Source organism: Anoplopoma fimbria, chromosome 15, assembly GCF_027596085.1.
Source record: "Anoplopoma fimbria isolate UVic2021 breed Golden Eagle Sablefish chromosome 15, Afim_UVic_2022, whole genome shotgun sequence".
Classification (NCBI taxonomy): domain Eukaryota; kingdom Metazoa; phylum Chordata; class Actinopteri; order Perciformes; family Anoplopomatidae; genus Anoplopoma; species Anoplopoma fimbria.
Genome location: NC_072463.1, coordinates 4,673,992 through 4,695,139, shown reverse-complemented (window position 1 = coordinate 4,695,139; position 21,148 = coordinate 4,673,992). Strand labels below are relative to the sequence as shown.

The 21,148-nt window shown below is 35.5% G+C and overlaps 2 protein-coding genes across 2 annotated transcripts; both read left to right on the top strand.

Moving 5' to 3' along the window:
* Positions 1-982: 982 nt before the first annotated feature.
* pgrmc2 (progesterone receptor membrane component 2) lies at positions 983-9,923 on the top strand. Its single transcript, XM_054614648.1, has 3 exons — positions 983-1,355; positions 6,266-6,421; positions 8,169-9,923. The coding sequence occupies exons 1-3, from the start codon at positions 1,013-1,015 to the stop codon at positions 8,264-8,266; spliced, it is 597 nt and encodes a 198-aa protein (XP_054470623.1). The 5' UTR covers positions 983-1,012; the 3' UTR covers positions 8,267-9,923.
* A 1,903-nt stretch (positions 9,924-11,826) lies between these two features.
* asmt2 (acetylserotonin O-methyltransferase 2) lies at positions 11,827-19,820 on the top strand. Its single transcript, XM_054614419.1, has 8 exons — positions 11,827-11,907; positions 12,823-12,997; positions 13,583-13,712; positions 14,643-14,711; positions 14,817-14,935; positions 15,775-15,912; positions 16,815-16,937; positions 19,217-19,820. Exons 1-8 carry the CDS (start codon positions 11,827-11,829, stop codon positions 19,426-19,428), a joined length of 1,047 nt encoding a protein of 348 aa, XP_054470394.1. The 3' UTR covers positions 19,429-19,820.
* The last annotated feature ends 1,328 nt before the right edge of the window (positions 19,821-21,148 follow it).

Below are 21,148 nucleotides of genomic sequence, written 5' to 3'. Positions count from 1 at the left end.
TATAGCAATCATTTTAATAATCATTAGTTATAGTTAAAGCTCTATAAAATGAGGTTATAGTGCAAACAAGAGACATAGTAAAAGAAAAACAAGATTATAAATAAGCAATAAAAACAGTAAAGAAACTGAAATACTATAAATACAGACATAAAACTACTATAACTATAGCAATCAGTTTAATAATCAATAGTTAAAGTAATAGTAAGTTAAAGCTCTATAAAATGAGCTTATAGTGCAAACAAGAGACATAGTAAAAGAAAAACAAGATTAAAAAACAAGTATTATAAATAAGCAATAAAAACAGTAAAGAAACTGAAATATTATAAATACAGCAATCATTTTAATAATCATTAGTTATAGTTAAAGTAATAGTTAAAGTTAAAGCTCTATAAAATGAGGTTATAGTGCAAACAAGAGACATAGTAAAAGAAAAACAAGTATTATAAATAAGCAATAAAAACAGTAAAGAAACTGAAATACTATAAATACAGACAGAAAACTATTATAACTATAGCAATCATTTTAATAATCAATAGTTAAAGTTACAGGATTACAGCAGCATAGGTTATAGTGCAAACAAGAGACATAGTAAAAGAAAAACAAGATAAAAAAAACAAGTATTATAAATAAGCAATAATAACTGAAAATATTATATATACAGACAGAAAACTATTATAACTATATCAATCATTTTAATAATCAATAGTTAAAGTAATAGTTATAGTTAAAGCTCTATAAAATGAGGTAATAGTGCAAACAAGAGACATAGTAAAAGAAAAACAAGATTAAAAAACAAGTTTTTGTAAATAAGCAATAAAAACAGTAAAGAAACTGAAATACTATAAATACAGACATAAAACTATTATAAATACAGCAATCATTTTAATAATCAATAGTTAAAGTAATCATTAGCTAAAGTAATCAATAGTTATAGTTCAACTAGTGGCACCCGCCGTTTCCCGACCGCACCTGAACGCAGCATCCGGCCAGGGGCGTGTTAGGCGCTAACAGTATGGCGGCCGATGGAGACAGTTGGAGCGGACCAGCGGACACCAGCGGCGGGCAGCCGGCAGCGGACGAGTCGGACGGGTTCGGCGTCGTCAACATGCTCCTGAACGCCGCGCTGCTGGCGGTGGTCGCGGCCGCCTGCCTCGCCGCGTACCGGCGGTGGGGCAGGCGGCTGGTGGCGGACGCGGCCCGGAGCGACGAGGCCTCGGCGCTGCCCAAGATGAGGAGACGGGACTTCAGCCTGGAGCAGCTGCGGGAGTACGACGGGCTGCTCAACCCGCGCATCCTCATGGCCGTCAACATGAAGATCTTCGACGTGACCAGCGGCAGGAAGTTCTACGGGAAAGGTGAGCGGGGAGGCGGGTACGAGAGCCGACATGCCCCCGCTTGTTGTGAGTGTTTTTGGGGGGCAACATGTTGTGGGGTTAGGGTTAGCATTAGCTTAGCTGCGTTAGCATTTCTCTGTGTTGTTCAATGGGGGTGCTAGGATGGGATGCTAGGTGGTTAGCATTGTTGTGTTTTTTTTTTTTTTGTGTTATAACTATAGCAATTATTTTAGTGATTATTAGTTGTAGTTAAAGTTATAGTTATAGTTAAAGTAATAGTATGTAATATGTAGTTAAAGCTCTGTAAAAGAGGTTATAGTGCAAACAAGAGACATAGTAAAAGAAAAACAAGATGAAAAAACAAGATTATAAATAAGCAAGAAAAACAGTAAAGAAACTGAAATATTATAAATACAGACAGAAAACTACTATAACTATATCAATCAGTTTAATAATCAATAGTTACAGTTAAAGCTCTATAAAATGAGGTTATAGTGCAAACAAGAGACATAGTAAAAGAAAAATAAGTATTATAAATAAGCAATAAAAACAGTAAAGAAACTGAAATACTATAAATACAGACAGAAAACTACTATAACTATATCAATCAGTTTAATAATCAATAGTTAAAGTTAAAGCTCTATAAAATGAGGTTATAGTGCAAACAAGAGACATAGTAAAAGAAAAATAAGTATTATAAATAAGCAATAAAAACAGTAAAGAAACTGAAATACTATAAATACAGCAATCATTTTAATAATCAATAGTTACAGTAATCAATAGTTAAAGTAATAGTTAGTTGAAGCTCTATAAAATGAGGCTATAGTGCAAACAAGAGACATAGTAAAAGAAAAACAAGAACAAGATGAAAAAACAAGATTATAAATAAAAACAAGTAAAAAATAAGCAGTAAAAAAAAGAATCTGAAATATTATAAATACAGACAGAAAACTATTATAACTATAGAAATCATTTTAATAATCATTTAAAGTTATATAGTTAAAGCTCTATAAAATGAGGTGATAGTGCAAACAAGAGACAGTAAAAGAAAAACAAGTATTATAAACAATCCACAATAACTGAAAATATTATATATACAGACAGAAAACTATTATAACTATAGAAATCATTTTAATAATCAATAGTTATATAGTTAAAGTAATAGTTAGTTAAAGCTCTATAAAATGAGGTTATAGTGCAAACAAGAGACATAGTAAAAGAAAAACAAGATTAAAAATAAGCAATAAAAACAGTAAAGAAACTGAAATATTATAAATACAGACAGAAAACTATAGAAATCATTTTAATAATCAATAGTTAAAGTAATTTTTAGTTAAAGCTCTATAAAATGAGGTTATAGTGCAAACAAGAGACATAGTAAAAGAAAAACAAGATTATAAATAAGCAATAAAAACAGTAAAGAAACTGAAATACTATAAATACAGACAGAAAACTATTATAACTATAGCAATCATTTTAATAATCATTAGTTATAGTTAAAGCTCTATAAAATGAGGTTATAGTGCAAACAAGAGACATAGTAAAAGAAAAACAAGATTAAAAATAAGCAATAAAAACAGTAAAGAATCCACAATGACTGAAATATTAGCATTTCTCTGTGTTATTCAATGGGGGAGCTAGGTGGTTAGCATTGTTGTGTTATTTTTTTTGCAACAATACAAATGTAATGCTTTAACACAAAGCTTTATGTTTGTGAGTAGTAAACGTGTGGGACTTTTTAATTGTTAAAGTTTAGTTGGTGGGGTTAGCCTGCTAGCGTTAGCATGCTAGCTTGTTGACGTGCACACACGTCAACAAGCTAGCATTCTAAACAGGAAGCATCTCCAGCCACCAGACGCATTGTGTGTCTGGTGGCTGGAGATGCTTCCTGTTTACACTGATGGGGCTCATCATGCATGGGGGTTTTTGGGGGGCTTTTGCACCAATGTTTTAATCTTAAATAATGAATGCATTTTTTTTTTTTTTTTTTTAAACTAATATAGCAGAAAATGGTTTATTTTAAGGGGGACTATTCAGCTTTGCAAAGTGAAAGTAAGTTGTACATTATATTACATTACACATCCAAAGCGACTTACAATAAGTGTATTCAACATAGGTATTCAAGAGAACTACTAGTCCCCAGAAGTCATAAGTGCATCTCCTTTCTTAAACAAGCATCTAAGAGCATAAACCAGAGCAAAAGTGCAGAAACAAACTAATAGGAATACAATAAGTGTAACAGACTAATACGAATACAATAAGTGCAACAAACTAATACGAATACAATAAGTGTAACAAACTAATATGAATACAATAAGTGCAACAAACTAATATGAATACAATAAGTGCAACAAACTAATACGAATACAATAAGTGCTAAGTGGAAGCCAATCAAGATTTTCCTCCCAGCTGCCAGACTTGCCCGTCAACTCTGCAAGAAACTATAATTATTCAAGCAACATTCCCAACTGGCTCATGTGGCACATCCGCTCCTCGACACCACCAGCACCGAGCCAAGTAGGCCTGAATCAGTGCAGCCCGGTCGGTCTCATTAAATGATGTCACACGGTTTGACTGTACAGACACACAGGAGATGACTGGGCCATGTCATAAAGAGTCTAGTTGGTGATTAGCACAGTGGACTCCATGCTGGGACAGATAGTTGTATAGTTCAGTGTGTCACTTGACAGAAAAGTCATCCATAAGTTGCTTAGTTGTTGCGAATAAACACAAAATATCAAACTTTTCTTGATTCAGCTTCTGAAAAGTTTCTTCCATTTTCTAAAAAAGTGAAAGTTTGCCTCTTTTTCATGTGTTGATACTTTTGGATTTAGTTGGCTGTTGATGCTCAGACAAGATAGGCAGCTGGAACATGTGCATTTATTAATATTTTCCAAAATATTCTAAGAAATACAAATATTTAATAGTCAGTTGCAGCCCTGCACTGCTGATTTAGATGAGAGTCCAGCTGGAGCTGTCCTCTACAGCTGACACACTTTTTTACATCATTCAGACAAGAATTTCTTTCTTTCTTTGTTTTGGAGTCTTGACACTTAAACACTCATGACTCTAATAATAGAAATCATAATAACGACATTACTATGTTGCTGTAGTATTACTCAAGCGAGCAGTATTATCTGTAAAATGCATGTTCTTGTAGTTGTGCAAGGCATGAGCACATCTAATCTTTGAGGTGATAAGGCGTCTTTGCTTCACGGTTGGCAGTTTGGACTGGAATGGGTTTTTGTTTTTTCGTTCTGTTGCACAAATAAAAGCAGAAAACATGACGACCTGCTGAGTTTTCACATGCCGGTCAGATGATGTTCTTCTGGAGGAAACTAAAAGTTAAAAAAACTGCGGAAATGTTGAGGAATGCTCGGGGCTGTTGTTTGAGAAATGTTTTATGGAGGCTGAATATGTTGGTAGAAGTAACTGGACAGGACAACAACAAAGGCTGGTCTTTAGTGGACAGAAACAAATACCACAACACTGAATGCCACAATTTGGATAATTGTGGATGCACTGATTACTCTTTCTCTACCCCGATACAGATTCAGGGTATCTGTTGATACCCTGAATTTCCTTTTTCCCAAATTTAAAATTGGTATAATTCCAATTAATTGCAAGAAAACTATATTTTATAATGACACTGTTGTAGAAGCTGTGTTTGAACCGTCGTATCAGATCCTCCCTACTGATTAAAAAGCATAATGACTTGAGAAAACATTTTATTTACAAAAACAATAAAATGATAGTGCTAGACTGACTCAGCTAGAGAAGTCCAAGTTTAGAAAATGTTATCATTGAACTTACAGCTGCAACTAACAGCTATTTTCCATTTTAATTAGTTTGCCAATTTATTCCTTAAATAATAGATAAGTAGGTTAGTGTGCAAAGTGTCAGGAAATTGTAAAAAATGCTCGTTATTATTTCCCGCTACAGAAGTTTATGATTTTTTTTTATCATATTCGCCCATCAATCTAAATATATTATGTTTACTCTCGTATATGACAAAGAAATGCAATGGGGCGAAAGAAGAAGACACTAGATTATATCTTCTTCTTCTTCTTCTTCTTCTTCTTCTTCTTCTTCTTCTTCTTCTTCTTCTTCTTCTTATTATTATTATTATTATTATTATTATTATTATTATTATTATTATTATTATTATTATTATTATTATTGTTGTCATATCACATGATTACTTAGCTTTCTTAGGCTGAAAAAGCAGAGTTTTGATCCAATGCAGCAGAAGAAAAGCAACAAATCATCACATATGAGCTGCTGGAACCAGTGAATGTTTTAACAATAAATCAGCTTTAATCTTTATTTAATTTTGTGCCAATTGACTGATAAATTAATGGACTAACCACTGCAGCTGTAATTTAACTCTAACGCATGCTTGAAGCCTTTTAAAGGGACTCTTGAGATTTCCCCAATATCACATTTCACATCACAACATCTTCTCCATATTAAAACATCTTCCAGCTTTAATAACATCATCTAACTGAACCAGAAGTTCTGCTTTGTCACTGTCAACAGTTTTATCTGGAAAAAGAAAAGAATGTCAGACTTTTCTGGAGCCAGAAGGCCTTTTATGAACTCTGTTTCTTCACTGCATTCAAGTGGTTTACTTATTGGCAGTCTTAAAGGCTTTTAATGTGAAGCAACAAGAAGCCGTCACATGACGTAGGTCTGAGTTAATCGCCACGGGTGAACTTGTTGCTGGAATGGAACTGATTTTGTGCTTTTTTTTTTTTTTTTTTCCTCTGTAACTCAAAACTGTAAAACATTTAAATACAGTAACTGTGTTTAAAAAAAATACAACAGTCAGCCCCAAAACAAGGCATGAAACTGACTGCTCCAACCCCAAAAACCACCAGAAAGTTTGAATTAACAACAGTCTGTTATTCATCCTGACTTTTCTTCCTCAGATGGTCCTTACGGCATTTTCGCGGGCCGGGATGCTTCGAGAGGCCTGGCCACCTTCTGCCTGGAGAAAGACGCCCTGAGGGACGAGTACGACGACCTGTCAGACCTCAACGCTGTACAGATGGAGAGCGTGAGGGAGTGGGAGATGCAGTTCATGGGTACGCTTGTTGACTGATTCTTTTTTTTTTTTTTCTACGCAAAGAAGTTTATCACCTTTTCCCACAGGGCACTCTGCATATTTAGTCTGATCAAACTGATGATCCAAAAGTTTTTCTTCAGTTTTTTGTGCTTTCAACATGATTTTTGTTTATAAGTTAGGACAATTTAAAGCTGCTTTCAAGAGCACAGATTTGGAAACTAAAGACTTCTGGATCAATCTAAACTTAAAGTGTGAATGAAACACAGTTTTAGATCCAGTAATTTTCAAACATGAATTGCCTCAAAGTCAAGTCTCCTTTTTTGAATCCCTGATGTCTAATTTTGGCCTGAAACATGTCGGGGCTTTGCTTCCTTAAATAACAAGCCTCTGCAAAGAGATGCAGATAAGACATTTAAAGCTGGAATAGGCCGCTTTAGAAGTTGGCGGATCCCAAATGTTGTCTGATTAAATCATGTAAGAAGATGTCAGTAAATTACTCACAGCATGTTGTTCACCACTCTATCTGATCCGAGAGTCCAGAGTCCTCCCTGATGAAATTTAGGGCAAGTTTGGATTCATTAATCATTAGAAAATTAATAAGCAACTGATTTCATAATGGATTACTTGTTTGAGGAGTCCTACAATCACAAATGACAAACATTTGCTGGTTCCAGCTTCTAAAATGTTTTCCTCTTTCTGTTTTATATCATCACAAGCTGAAAACATTTGGGGTTTGGACAGTTTTTTGTCGGAAAAAAGGACAATGTGTCACTTTCTGGTGGCGGAATTATTTATTAACAAACTTAAAATATTCCTTTCTTGAGTAATCGTTTGGTTGTTTTCTGATCAACAGTCAAAAAAACCCCCAAAATAATAAAATCCATTCTTGGGACGCTAGAACCATTTTTTTACATTTTTGCTTTAAAATTGACTTAAACAATTATCAAAATATTGCAGATTCATTATCGGTCAATCGATTAATCAACTAAAATTGTTAAAGGCATTTTTAACTCATTTCTGTCATTCAGAGGTTCAATTCATTCATCTCTGAAAATACAGTTCTCTCATTAACTGACTGATTCCCACAACACAGGAAATAAATAGCCACAAATTGAAATCATAATATAATCCATGATATAAACAGACTACGATAAGAATTAAAGTCACAGTTTAAATTCTGAAATACTAAATTGATTGATCGATCCATCAATCAAAATAGTCTTATTTTGTCTGACCAGTCGTCCAAAGCCCAAAGATATCCACTTTACTATTATACAATTTAGATTTTTCAATTTAATATAATATATTTGCAACATGTTTGACAATTGAGCTATCATTTGTTTTGTTTGTTCAAGCACAACTTCACGTTTTTAAGCCTCTTAAATGAGAATTCCCTTCTGTTCTTCGTTTTCCATGATAGTAAACTCAATATTTTTCAGATTTTGGACTTTTTGAATGGTTCTACTTGCATTTTAGGAAACTATGATGGCCTTTTTTCACTGACTCTTTTTTAAGAAGATATGTATGTAATGAATGTAAATAACAAGGGATTGTTTTAGAAAATGACAACAACAGATTTATTTATTTATTTATACCAGACCAATTTATTTTTGCTTAACAGATAACTCAAAATGTTCTGCTTGGACTTATTGTTTCATCTCTAACATAAATGTAGCTGCAACCCTAAATCGATGTAATTCTTCATGAAGCATCACTTTGCGTTCGCCACCTTTTGTTAACGCCAGACTTTGTCGCTATCGTTCCAGAAAAATATGATTACGTTGGGAGGTTGCTGAAGCCCGGAGACGAGCCGTCGGAGTACACAGACGAGGAGGACATCAAAGACCACCTGAAGCACGACTGAGCGGTTCCATCACACCGACCAAAGCCAGGAAGCCCCCAAACAGCTGCGACAGACCGCCCCCCCCCATCCCCCCAAAGACCTCCTCCTACCCACCCCCCATCCACCTCCACGCCGCTCCTCCCTCCTGCTCCTACTCTCTCCCCCCCCCAAAAAAAACTCTTCACCTCCTGAATCTGTCCGGTGCCGTGGCTGTTCTGGAAAGGGCAAGACTCAAAGTCTCAACGCCCAGACCTCCCTCCCTCTCCATCCTGCGAAGATGACCACCAACAGGAAGCGGTTTAAAACCTTCAATGGGGGCTTTTTTAAAGTGACGGCGGGGGGAGGAGGAGGAGAAGGGATTGTTTGCCATTAGATGTATTTGAAACAAAACCACAAAATATTTTAGTCATTTCTCCAGAAGACAGTGGGGGGGGGGGGGGGGGGAACGTGTTGTCATCGTGGAGGTTGGTCTGAGGTAGAGAAACACATTGGTCGAGGATGATCAGTGGATCGGGATGGGGGAAAAACGGATTTCTCTCTTCTTCTTTTTTTTTTTATCTTTGGTTTAGTCACATCGCACCTGAAACTGCTTCAGCTTCGGACGGCTTATCAATCAATCTTTATTTTATTTTGTTTGTTCGAATAATTAGCCCCCTGTTGTTGAGAGGGCGGCGCTGCAACCTAAGAACCAGTGCTGTGGAAATTGCCGGGGGGGGGGCGTCGCATTTTCCTGTTGTGTTTGTAGTGTATGCACTACTAGTTTTCTTTGTTTGTCACCATGTGATTGTATTTGTTGAGTAGCATATAGGGAGGGAGGGGATTTTTATTTTTTGGGGTTGGGCTTTTTGGGGGTTTAAAGGTCTTTGCCATATGAAACCTGTTTTGAATCACATCAGACGGACAGAATCACTGATCGGGAATACAAAAGGGAAGGTGACAAAGGCAGTCCTAATCAATCGACTCAATTGTTTACATGCCTCACAAGCCAGCTGCAAGTCTGTAGATTCCCTGAGAAAAAAAAAAATGGTCCAAGTATTAATCGTGCCTTATTTTGTTCGTTGTAACCGTTCTAACAGAGGAGGCGAGCGGAGGGATGGAGGTGTCGTTTTTTTTTTCTAGACTCGGTCCCCCCAGACTTTAAAAGAAAGGCATACGTTCTGTCAGTCGTCCGTGCACAGACTGTAATATTCCCCCACTTCACAAACTTTGTAAATAGACCGTATGAATTACTCAGTGTTACTGCCATATTTATGTAGTTGATGAACTCCAGATATGTAAAATGCTTTGTCGTATTGGCCAAAACCCCCATGGTTTGTGTTTGTTCTTTTTTCTTTTCTTTTCTTTTTTTTTTTTTTGGTTCTGAACTTCTTTTTAAACGTGGGTGAAGTTCCCCCCCGTTAAAAAAAACAACAAAACAACAACAACAACAAAAAAAAGGAGTGTTGCAAAGTGCTGCAGGGCAGGACCAGGAGCTGTTCTTGCGAATTTTGTTCGGAGACGTTGCTTATCCTGTAAATATATATCTATCATTTTATTAAAGCATGTGCAACAACAAAGTGAGCTATGCCGAATTCCCACCACGTCATGTATTTAAATGTTGGGTGTGTGTGTGTGCGTGTCTGCGTGACAGAGGCAGGAAGGGATTTGTTCATGCATAATAAATCGATTTGGTTAATAATTGAAGATGTCTGCAATTTATTCGCTTTTAGAGGCGTCATGATTGGAAACTGTTTTTATAGTTCATTAAGATGTTTCTACATTAAGTGGCCTCCGGTACCTACAAGGGGAAAACAAAGATATTGTAGGAAGTTGGTAATGATTTTATGTTATTTTCCCACAGAAGAAGTGTTTGTTTAACTTTATTATAGTTAGATAATGTTTTTACTGTATATTTCGAGAGAACAAGTGCTGTGAATGTGCAGAGAAAAGTCAGGAACAAAATGTACAACAGGCAGAGAGCTTCAAGGCAAATGACTCTGAATGTTATTAAAACCAGATGTTGAGCAGCAGAAAAACAAATGAAAAAAAAGTTGTTCACTAGAAGAGAGAAGAGGTTTTGAGATTAATGGAAACGTTCTTGTCGTCCTGAATTTATAATTCAGGACGACTGAATTTATAATTCCATAAATCAATACAGAAATTAAACTATTAATATTCATATATTGGGTAAAGCATGTAGGGACATAAAATAGAAGTTATTTAATGCGGAAATAAATGGGGAAATTAAATATGAGAAAATTATGTTGGGAGGGACCAAATTAATATAATAAATAAACATTTTGAAATCAATAAATGTATAATTAAATATGGAATTTAATAATAGTAAAATTCATATATTTGGAAATATGGAGAGACCCATATTACACATTTGGGATACATTCATGGACATATTTTAATGAAAAAATAAATAAGGAAGTTAATATATTTGGAAATAATATGTAGGAATAGAATGGTTTAATCATTAAATGGGGACTAATAAATAAAATGATTAACACGGAATTAAATAAAACAAAAAAAGATAGTTATTTTTACCGAATACGGAAGTAATAACCTACTTTTACTTAAGTAAAGGATGTGAATATTTTCTAACTTTCTTTTGTTACTATTGGACACCTCCCATAACACCCAATTTTTGGTCTCATTTTTAAACATAGTAGACAAACAGACATTCATGGACATTTTAAAACAGCTCCAGTTTGTAACAAAGTAAAATGTAAATTAAATGAAAAATGAAAAGTAAAGAAATGAAATGAAAAAAAAAAGGTGCGTAAAAATAACAATACTATTCAAAATAATATCAAAAAATGTATATAGCTTAATCAGGGGCTGCAGACAATATTCTTTTTAAATAAAAGATTGTAGGTTCACCAATTTGCTTTGTTATTAGGGTTAATATACATATGTACACATTAATATTTGTAAAAATATAAAAGTTTGGGAATGCCTTACATTTTTGAAACTGCAATTTTAAGATTAGTCATGCAAATAAATCAAGGGCATTCTATTATGTCATTCACATGTAATGGTGTATTTTAATGTCTTGTTAAATGAAAAAAAAAATGTTTTAGTGATTCTGACAAAAGGTGCATTTAACAACCATGTTAGAAAAATTAATTGGGCATACCCATGCTTTGTGCAAGTTTATATTATCTTTATTTATACATTTATTTTGTGTATTATTCCATTTGGGTTTAGACCAGAATCACAGAACTACACAAATGATCACTACACAGCTCAACAGCGCCCCACTGGTGCTGCGGATGATCCCGGTACTGCATCGTCTCACACTGATGTATATATATGTGTGTGTGCGTCTGCAAACTAGTCCCTGTTTCTTATCGGCCATCACAGCATCCAGAAAGCCGATGCAGAGATCTGTTTCCCCCGCTGATGATCCATCGACCATTGCAGTGCATTGCTCCTGAACACACCTCTGACATCTTGGCTGTTTTGGTGCACAAAAAACCCCAAAACATTAAAAAACAACCTTTTGCAAAATTCCTCCGTCTTCCTTCCCTCCTCAGGATCAGGATCATTGTAGCCGCTTTCCAGGCCACAACATCGGGTGTGTTTTCAGGATCATGGCAGAGCATCTGTCCCAGAGTGAGCTGGACTACCCGTTCAAACTTCTGGAGTATTTCAACGGCTTCAGGGTCTCAAAGGTAATTTAATAGCATATTTAATAAACACAAGGGTCAGTCTGCAGTAGGGAATCTATTAAAGGGTTAATACTTACACATATGGTCCATAAAATGTCCCCAGAGCCCAACATGCTGTCTGTTTAGTCTTAAAACCTACAATGTCTCTAATATCTTATCAAAAACATCAAAAAAGGACATTTTACAACCTGGAACTAGTTTTTCTCTTTGTTGTTGTTGTTGTTGCAATTAAATACTACCTTCACAAATTTATTTTTAAATTTTAGGACTTCAGTGGTCATATATACTGTATATATTTGATATATATATGTATGTATGTATTTATGTATGTATGTATGTATGTATGTATGTATATATATATGTATATGTTTATATGTATATATGTGTATATATGTGTATGTATGTATGTTTGTATGTATATGTATATATGTGTATATATGTTTGTATGTATGTATATATGTGTATATATATAATCATATATATATACACACATACATATATACATATAAATACATACATACATATACACATATATAGATACATAAAAACATATATACACATATATACATATACATTCATACATATATACATATACATCCATACATTATACATATATACATGTATATATACATATATATACATATATATGTGTATTTATATATAATAGTTTGAGAAAACTAAAAAAGTAAAAAGCCAACGTCATTGTGGTGCTAGATGAAAAGTCACAGGGACACAAAAGTCAGCAGGATTCATCCTCTGGGGAACATGAACAACTAAACAAAATGTCAAGGCAAACAGTTGTTTAGATATTTCAGTTTAAGCCAAAGTGATGGACTGACTGACCGACTTTTCCAACTCTAGAGCTACGCCGCTAATGTGGCTAACGTGACTAAAAATCTACCATGTTCGTCCCTCCAGGTGATATTTTCTGCCTGTGAGCTGGGAGTGTTTGACCTCCTGCTGAAGTCCCAGGAGCCCCTGAGTGCCCAGCATGTAGCCCAGGAGCTGAGCACCAGCGTGGACGGGATGGAGCGGCTGCTGGACGCACTGGTGGGGATGGAGATCCTGGAGGTGGAGACCACAGACGGGACAGGTGAGGAGGAGGAGGAGGAGGAGGAGGAGGAGGAGGAGGGGGGATGAACTGATGGAATGGACCACCACATTAACTCTGTGTCAGTGTATCAGTATAGACTATGTATGGCCAAAAGTATGTGGACAACAGAGTAAATAATGGAAATACATGGACATTATCACCTGGTGGAAACCCAAATGTCTTATTGTCAATGAATCCAAAGAACAGACCAAAACCAACAATGAAATGACAATACTAAAAAAGTATTGTGACTGATGCTATTTCTGTTGTACATCACGTTAAAGAATCATTTTACTAACAACATCTGTATGACTCTAACTGTGTTCCACTAGAAGTAAAAGAGAAGTTTTGTTATTTATGATTTGTTTGAACTTTAAGGCCAAACTAATCATCAAGAAATTGTGATTTTAAGTCCGATGCCACATCATAAAATTTGTTTGCTTGTTTTATTCGACCAGCAGTCCAAAACACACATATATTTTGTGTACTATCATGTGTGACAAATAAAGGCCTAAAATCTGCACATTTGAGACGCTTGAAACGGAGAATGTTGGGAATTTTAGCTGTGGTTTTTTGTTCTAACAGCTTTGTACAGCAGCACCGACGTGGCTAATCTTTATCTGGCCAAAGGCAGCGGCAAGTCTCTTCACGACATGGTGATCTACCAATCCCAGACCACCTACCCGCTGTGGAACCACCTGGTGGACGCCATCAGGTCAGTGGATTCAAATGCGAAATTTAGCTTTTTTTGCATTTAACCAGCTTCGTTAAACTCCACATTTATTTTCTCCCTACTTCCAGTCTTTTGCCCCTTAAAGTATCTTATTAGTTCAAGTATAAATGTATTGCACAATTTATTTTTCAGTTTGAAAATGAAGATTTACCTTGTGTTCTTATTCACAATATAAAAGGCACTGTTGAGAACCTTCGACAGCGAGCGAAGCTTTGGACAAAACACAAACAATCTTGTTTCTACTACCTCAGGAATATTAGATATTAATATCTATTGTTTTTATATATTTGTGATTTTTAATAAATGTTTTATGCTGTTTTGCTAATATTAAAACACAATTATTTTAAATATAACTATGTATTATTATTATTATTATTATTTTAAATGCATAATACATTTTATTATTGATGTTGATAGTATTTATTTATTATTAATAATTTGAATAGTTGGAGTATATGAAGACTATGTACACATGTGGAATTTACTGTTAGTTTGCCTAGAATTTTTTTTCAAAGTGCGTTTTATCAGAACACAACTAATCGGAGAAAAACTGACAGCAGCTTTGAGCCTCAACAGCCTCATAACTAATGAATAGTACAACAAAGATGTACACGTTTTCACAGGGGTCAAGGGTCAAGTGTGAAGCATAATAACCAATAAATAACAGCTCCATTTATAACCACAAACTGTATTTAATGAACTCTGTAAAGCCTAATTTCCCATTAGACAGAACGGGACACAAATAAAAGTGATTTTCACGATTTTTTGCGATCACAACGTGCAGAGAGAAGAAGAAAACGCAGTGTAAACATGCAAAGTAAACTAATTTAGCTAACAGCCTCCAGAGCTACATTTAAATTATCATAATTTTCATACAGTACAAACAGTAGAGTCTTATTTTCCATCATGCAGGGAGGGGAAGAACCAGAATGAAAAGACCTACGGCGTTCCACCAGAGGACATCTTCCAAGCCGTTTACAGGTCGGCCTTGATTCTGACACTTCAGATGCTTAATTATTTTACTTCATGACTCTGTGGAGCTGAAATCTTTAAGATATTTACGATTCTGTAAACGTTTCCATGCAGATCGGAGGAGGAGATGCTGAAATTCATGGGTCTGATGAACTCCTCGTGGATTCTTGACGGACACGACATTGCGACGGCGTTCAACCTCTCCTGCTTTCAGAACATCGTAGATCTTGGAGGTAATTAAGGTTTTATTTTTGGCTAAACATTTTTATTGCTATTAGTATTTGTCCAACAATGTGTCTTTTTGGCATTTTGACCAAATTGAAATAAAATCATGATAGCAATATTTTAAATACATTTTATTTCCATGTGAATTGCGATGATGCAAAAAATCCCCCCGTGTTGTTTCACACTTATATTCACACAAAAAAAGTTAATTCCTGTTGTTCACATATTGACAGTGGTGAATTACTTCTGTAAAAGTACTAATACCACGCTGTAAAAGGACTCCATCACAAGTAAAACTCCTGATATGAAATTGTTACTTAAGTAAAAGCATGTGACGTATGTATAAAAGTATAATATGTAAAATGTTACTTTAAGTATTAAAACTGTGACTGTTCTACTATTATATATTATATCATTATATTATTATTATTACTCAGGCATTTATGTAAAATCAGGATTTTACTGTTGTAGTTGAGGTGGAGCTCATTTTGAACTATTAACTGAGATTATTATTATTATTATTATTATTATATATAATTAAAGATTTTTTTTCTCCATTAATGAAATGATTGTTTGGTTTGTAAAAATAATGAAAATAGTGAAAATCACATCACAATTACCTGAGCCAAAAGTGAAACCTTCACAATGTTGGTTTAGTCCAAACCTCATCATTATTAATAAACATTAAAATTGATAAATTTATTAAAATATTTCAAAGAAAAAAATCTCTCAAGTAAAGAACAAGTACCTCACGTGTACACTACTTGAATAGAGTACTTGAGTGAATGTACTATGTTACATTCCATCACTGCTACTGACATTATTTTCTCGTCTGAATAACTCCCAGGATGCACCGGGGCTCTGGCCCGTGAGATGGCGAAGGCGTACCCGTCCTCCTCCGTCACGGTGTTCGACCTCCCGCAGGTCGTAGAAACGGCTCAGAAACATTTCTCTCAGGAGGACGACGATGTTGTGTTTCAAAGTGGTGAGTGTCCTTATTCTGCATCATTCAACAAATCAAGAGATGACAAAAAATATTATTACATATTATTTTAAATATCTGTAATGTTTCAAAATAAAAATGTTTTAGCATTATTTAAACTGGTGCAGAAGGCAGAACTAATACATATAATATATAAATAGTACTAGAAGTTCTTTTTTTTAAAGTCTCTGTTATTTTTTATGTGATTTTAAAAGTCAACATTTTACTTAAATTAAATTAAAATTATTATTTAAATTAAAAAATGTTTTTATTATTTATTAATTAAAAATATTTTAACATTTTGCAACACTGTCGAAAAATCATTGTGTTAGCATAAATCCAGAATAAATAGATAAAATGGATTTAGTATCTTCTCATGTACTATGTATATTTGTACCTTGTATATATATTTAGTTGCTATTTTATTGGATCCACCTCGCTAAAATTAGAGTCTGAAATATATCTATATCCTACCGTCATGAAGGTTATAATAGATTTATTATATAAAATATATATGAGAAAACAATCTCACCACAAGCTCCATTTAGTAGATCTTCTGGAGCTTTGGATCAAATTTCATGAACTTCATCTACACATAGAGTTTGCCAAATTTTCCAGGATTATGTAAACATTTCTATAATTTTTTATATTTGAACGCTTTAAAGGACTCCATCTGCAAGTGAAATCCATAACATGTGACTGAAAGCTCCAGAAGCTCTGTTTTGATGAGGCGTAGAAACAATAGGTTTTATGGGAGGCTGTTGTTTCTTGTTCTGTTTGATACAATCTTCAGCCTCCAAAATGACCATAAATGTCTTGTTGTTTTATCTATGTGTTCTTAACAAAACAGCAGCTGTGTGTAGATTTTTAAAGTAGCCGTCTTATACTTCCTGCTGTACTTGCAGGAGATTTCTTCAGCGGTGAAATTCCTCCGGCTGACCTCTACGTTCTTGCCAGAATCATTCATGACTGGCCTGAAGAGAAGTGCCTCCAGCTGCTGAAGAAGATCTACAACATCTGCAAACCAGGTGAGTTTAAATGGACAGTGCACCACAAAAATAAATCAAAAATACAAATGTTTTCCTCTTAATTAAGGTGCTTATTTATCTACATTGCTTTGGTGTGAGTTGGAGATATAAGCTGTAGAGGTGTCTCGCCAATATAATGGCACTAAATGGCACAAAGATATGTTATTGTATACTGGGGAGAAAATATATATTTGAATTTTTTTATCGTCATTTTATCTATATCGTACAGTACATACAAACCCTGACACCCATACACACTGATACTAATGTAAAACATTTACACAATTTATTTAAATAAATGAATTAGGAAAATAAAGGGGGAATTCAAATACAACAAATAAAAAAAAGTACATGTTCATATGCAAAATAAACAAGATCAAAATAAAATTTGACACCATTATCAAGTTTTAGTGACTTTTCGTGACCTCTATTATGTTGCTTGTAATAATGTACACTCAGCAACCCATCTTGACAGAAAAAAACAGAAATGTAGAAATTTTTGCAAATTTATTAAAAAAGAAAAACTGAAATATCACATGGTCATAAGTATTCAGACCCTTTGCTCAGTATTGAGTAGAAGCACCCTTTTGAGCTAGTACAGCCATGAGTCTTCTTGGGAATGATGCAACAAGTTTCTCACACCTGGATTTGGGGATCCTCTGCCATTCTTCCTTGCAGATCCTCTCCAGTTCTGTCAGGTTGGATGGTGAACGTTGGTGGACAGCCATTTTCAGGTCTCTCCAGAGATGCTCAATTGGGTTTAGGTCAGGGCTCTGGCTGGGCCAGTCAAGAATGGTCACAGACTTGTTCTGAAGCCACTCCTTTGTTATTTTAGCTGTGTGCTTCGGGTCATTGTCTTGTTGGAAGGTGAACCTTCGGCCCAGTCTGAGGTCCTGAGCACTCTGGAGGAGGTTTTCTTCCAGGATATCTCTGTACTTGGCCGCATTCATCTTTCCTTCAATTGCAACCAGTCGTCCTGTCCCTGCAGCTGAAAAACACCCCCATAGCATGATGCTGCCACCACCATGTTTCACTGTTGGGATTGTATTGGGCAGGTGATGAGCAGTGCCTGGTTTTCTCCACACATACCGCTTAGAATTAACGCCAAAAAGTTCAATCTTGGTCTCATCAGACCAGAGAATCTTATTTCTCATAGTTTGGGAGTCCTCCATGTGTTTTTTGGCAAACTCTATGCGGGCTTTCATATGTCTTGCACTGAGGAGAGGCTTCCGTCGGGCCACTCTGCCATAAAGCCCCGACTGGTGGAGGGCTGCAGTGATAGTTGACTTTGTGGAACTTTCTCCCATCTCCCTACTGCATCTCTGGAGCTCAGCCACAGTGATCTTTGGGTTCTTCTTTACCTCTCTCACCAAGGCTCTTCTCCCACGATTGCTCAGGTTGGCTGGACGGCCAGGTCTAGGAAGAGTTCTGGTCATCCCATACTTCTTCCATTTAAGGATTATGGAGGCCACTGTGCTCTTAGGAACCTTGAGTGCTGCAGAAATTATTTTGTAACCTTGGCCAGATCTGTGCCTTGCCACAATTCTGTCTCTGAGCTCCTTGGGCAGTTCCTTCGACCTCATGATTCTCATTTGTTCTGACATGCACTGTGAGCTGTAAGGTCTTATAAAGACAGTTGTGTGCCTTTCCTAATCAAGTCCAATCAGTTTAATTAAACGAAGGAGTAGAACCATCTCAAGGAGGATCAGAAGAAATGGACAGCATGTGAGTTAAATATGAGTGTCACAGCAAAGGGTCTGAATACTTATGACCATGTGATATTTCAGTTTTTCTTTTTTAATAAATTTGCAAAAATTTCTACATTTCTGTTTTTTTCTGTCAAGATGGGTTGCTGAGTGTACATTAATGCGAAAAAAAACTTTTTAGATTTTAGCAAATGGCTGCAATGAAACAAAGAGTGAAAAATTTAAAGGGGTCTGAATACTTTCCGTACCCACTGTATATACACATATATACATACACACACACATATATATATATATAGAGGAGACTTTGAAGATTATGTCTATCAATCTTTTTGCTTTCAATTTGTTATTAGTCAAAACATCACAAATGCACATTCAATGTTTTTGAATTATGACTCCCCTCCTCTGTTCTGACTCTTTATTCTCAGATAAATGATCCTTTCATATTCTCACCTTCAGTGATTATGACTCCCCTCCTCTGTTCTGACTCTTTATTCTCAGATAAATGATCCTTTCATATTCTCACCTTCAGTGCTCAGTATGTTTGTTGTTGTTTGTCCGTCCTCCTGACAGGTGGTGGTGTCCTGCTGGTGGAGGCCATGCTGTTTGAGAACAGACGAGGCCCCGTCACGGCTCAGATCTTCTCTCTCAACATGCTGGTGCAGATGGAGGGTCGGGAGCGCCCGCCGTCCGGCTACACCAGCATCCTCAACAAGACCGGCTTCCACAACGTTCAGGTGTGCCGGACCGGCAAGTCCTACGACGCCATCCTGGCCGTCAGATGAGCGCCGGGACGGTCAGGAGAGAAAGTAAAGAAAGTTTACAAGGCCTTGAAAAGGTTTGGAGTCGGACATATACATATAAGCTCTTTTTCCAGTCTCCTTGCACATGGATCCCCAGTTTATGTTGTGGTCAACCCCAGTGATGTTTTCAGATATTGTGATAACAGTTCAACTTGACTGATTAAACTTGACTTCTTTGTAGAAAATCAGATTGAAAAACTCTCATTAGTTTTCTTGCTGAAGGTCAGATAAAAAGATTGACACCACTCTCGTGTCTGTGGGCTAAATATGAAGCTTCAGGCAACAGCCAGTTAGCTTAGCTTAGCACAAAGACTGGAAACAGGTGGAAACAGCTAGCCTGGCTCTGTCCAAAATTAGCCTCCCAGCATGTCTAATCACCACTAATTTACCGGTTATGTCTCTTTGTTTTATTACAAAAACTGAAGAGTCAAAAATGAAACAATATCAGTTAAATTATATATTTTTTTAAGAATGATGGTACGTATAGAAGCCTTCATTTTCCAGACTGGCATGGAAAGTCCTTCATTTTAGAAACTCACATTTATATTGAAATGTCATTATTTCAATATAAATAAGTTATCTCTTCTCAATATTTCGAGATACTAATATATCATATTATTTTGAGAAGGTTTCTTGTAATTTTACCACACGAGGTGGTTATTTTTCAGGATAATCTGGTCACTATTTTGAAAATGTTTCTCATTATTTTACAATACTGCGACATTGTTTTGAGACTTTCTCATTATTTAGATCTACTGCATAATTGTTTTTTTTATAAGTTTCTCCTTATTTTGAGATACTAATTTATTATTTTGAGAAAGTTTCTCATTGTAATAACTTACAGGAACTGTTTGTCATCACATTGACATTAATGGGCTCCCATAGAATTGCACACTGTCAAATGAAGCCTACCTAAAATGTCTGTGTATTATTTTATGTTTTCTCTTTAGGAAACTTTTTTTTTTGATCTTTCAAAAACATCAAAAGTAAAAACAAAACTGTTGCCAGAAAGCATCTCTACATACTTTGTGTATAATTACAGATGAATAGTAAAGGCATCCATAAAAAGAAAAAGGTGAAATAACATTTAAAGTTAAGAGAAGAAAACCAAATATCCCAAAGAACATATTGTCCGTTCTGTCCATCTTTAAAATCATAAATCATGTCTCGGTCTTTGTAGAGAAGTCAGTCTTTTCATCTCATGGATCTTTTTGATGATTTCATATAAAGAACCTGCTTTAGTTGGATATTAATGTTTTTTTATTTATCTGCAGTGGAAATAGTTACATTTTAGAAAGCACTGGATTTTGAAGAAACACAGTGTGTTGTGATGTTGTGTGACTGTGTGTGTTCCTGTCCTTCCTCTTCACTGTGATGCGTTCAGGTTCCCTCTCAGACTGCATGTAGGACAAACCTCAGTTTACCGCAGTCATTTCTCCACTGGTGGTAAAAAGTTCAAATTTTCCTGCTTTTGGTCTGTTAGTTTAGTGACATTCAGGTTTAAGGAAAACCTTTGTAGTATTATTAGAAAACAATACACTGTTCTTATAGATGTTTTTTCTTTGTTTGTTGCATTTCCATGACAACAGGAAGTTATTTACATCATTTCAGCTCCAATTAAATACTGAAAATGTCTGATATTGAACACATACTACATAACATTGTAAGTGATTTGTGTCATAGATGAGGTGTGAATGCAACA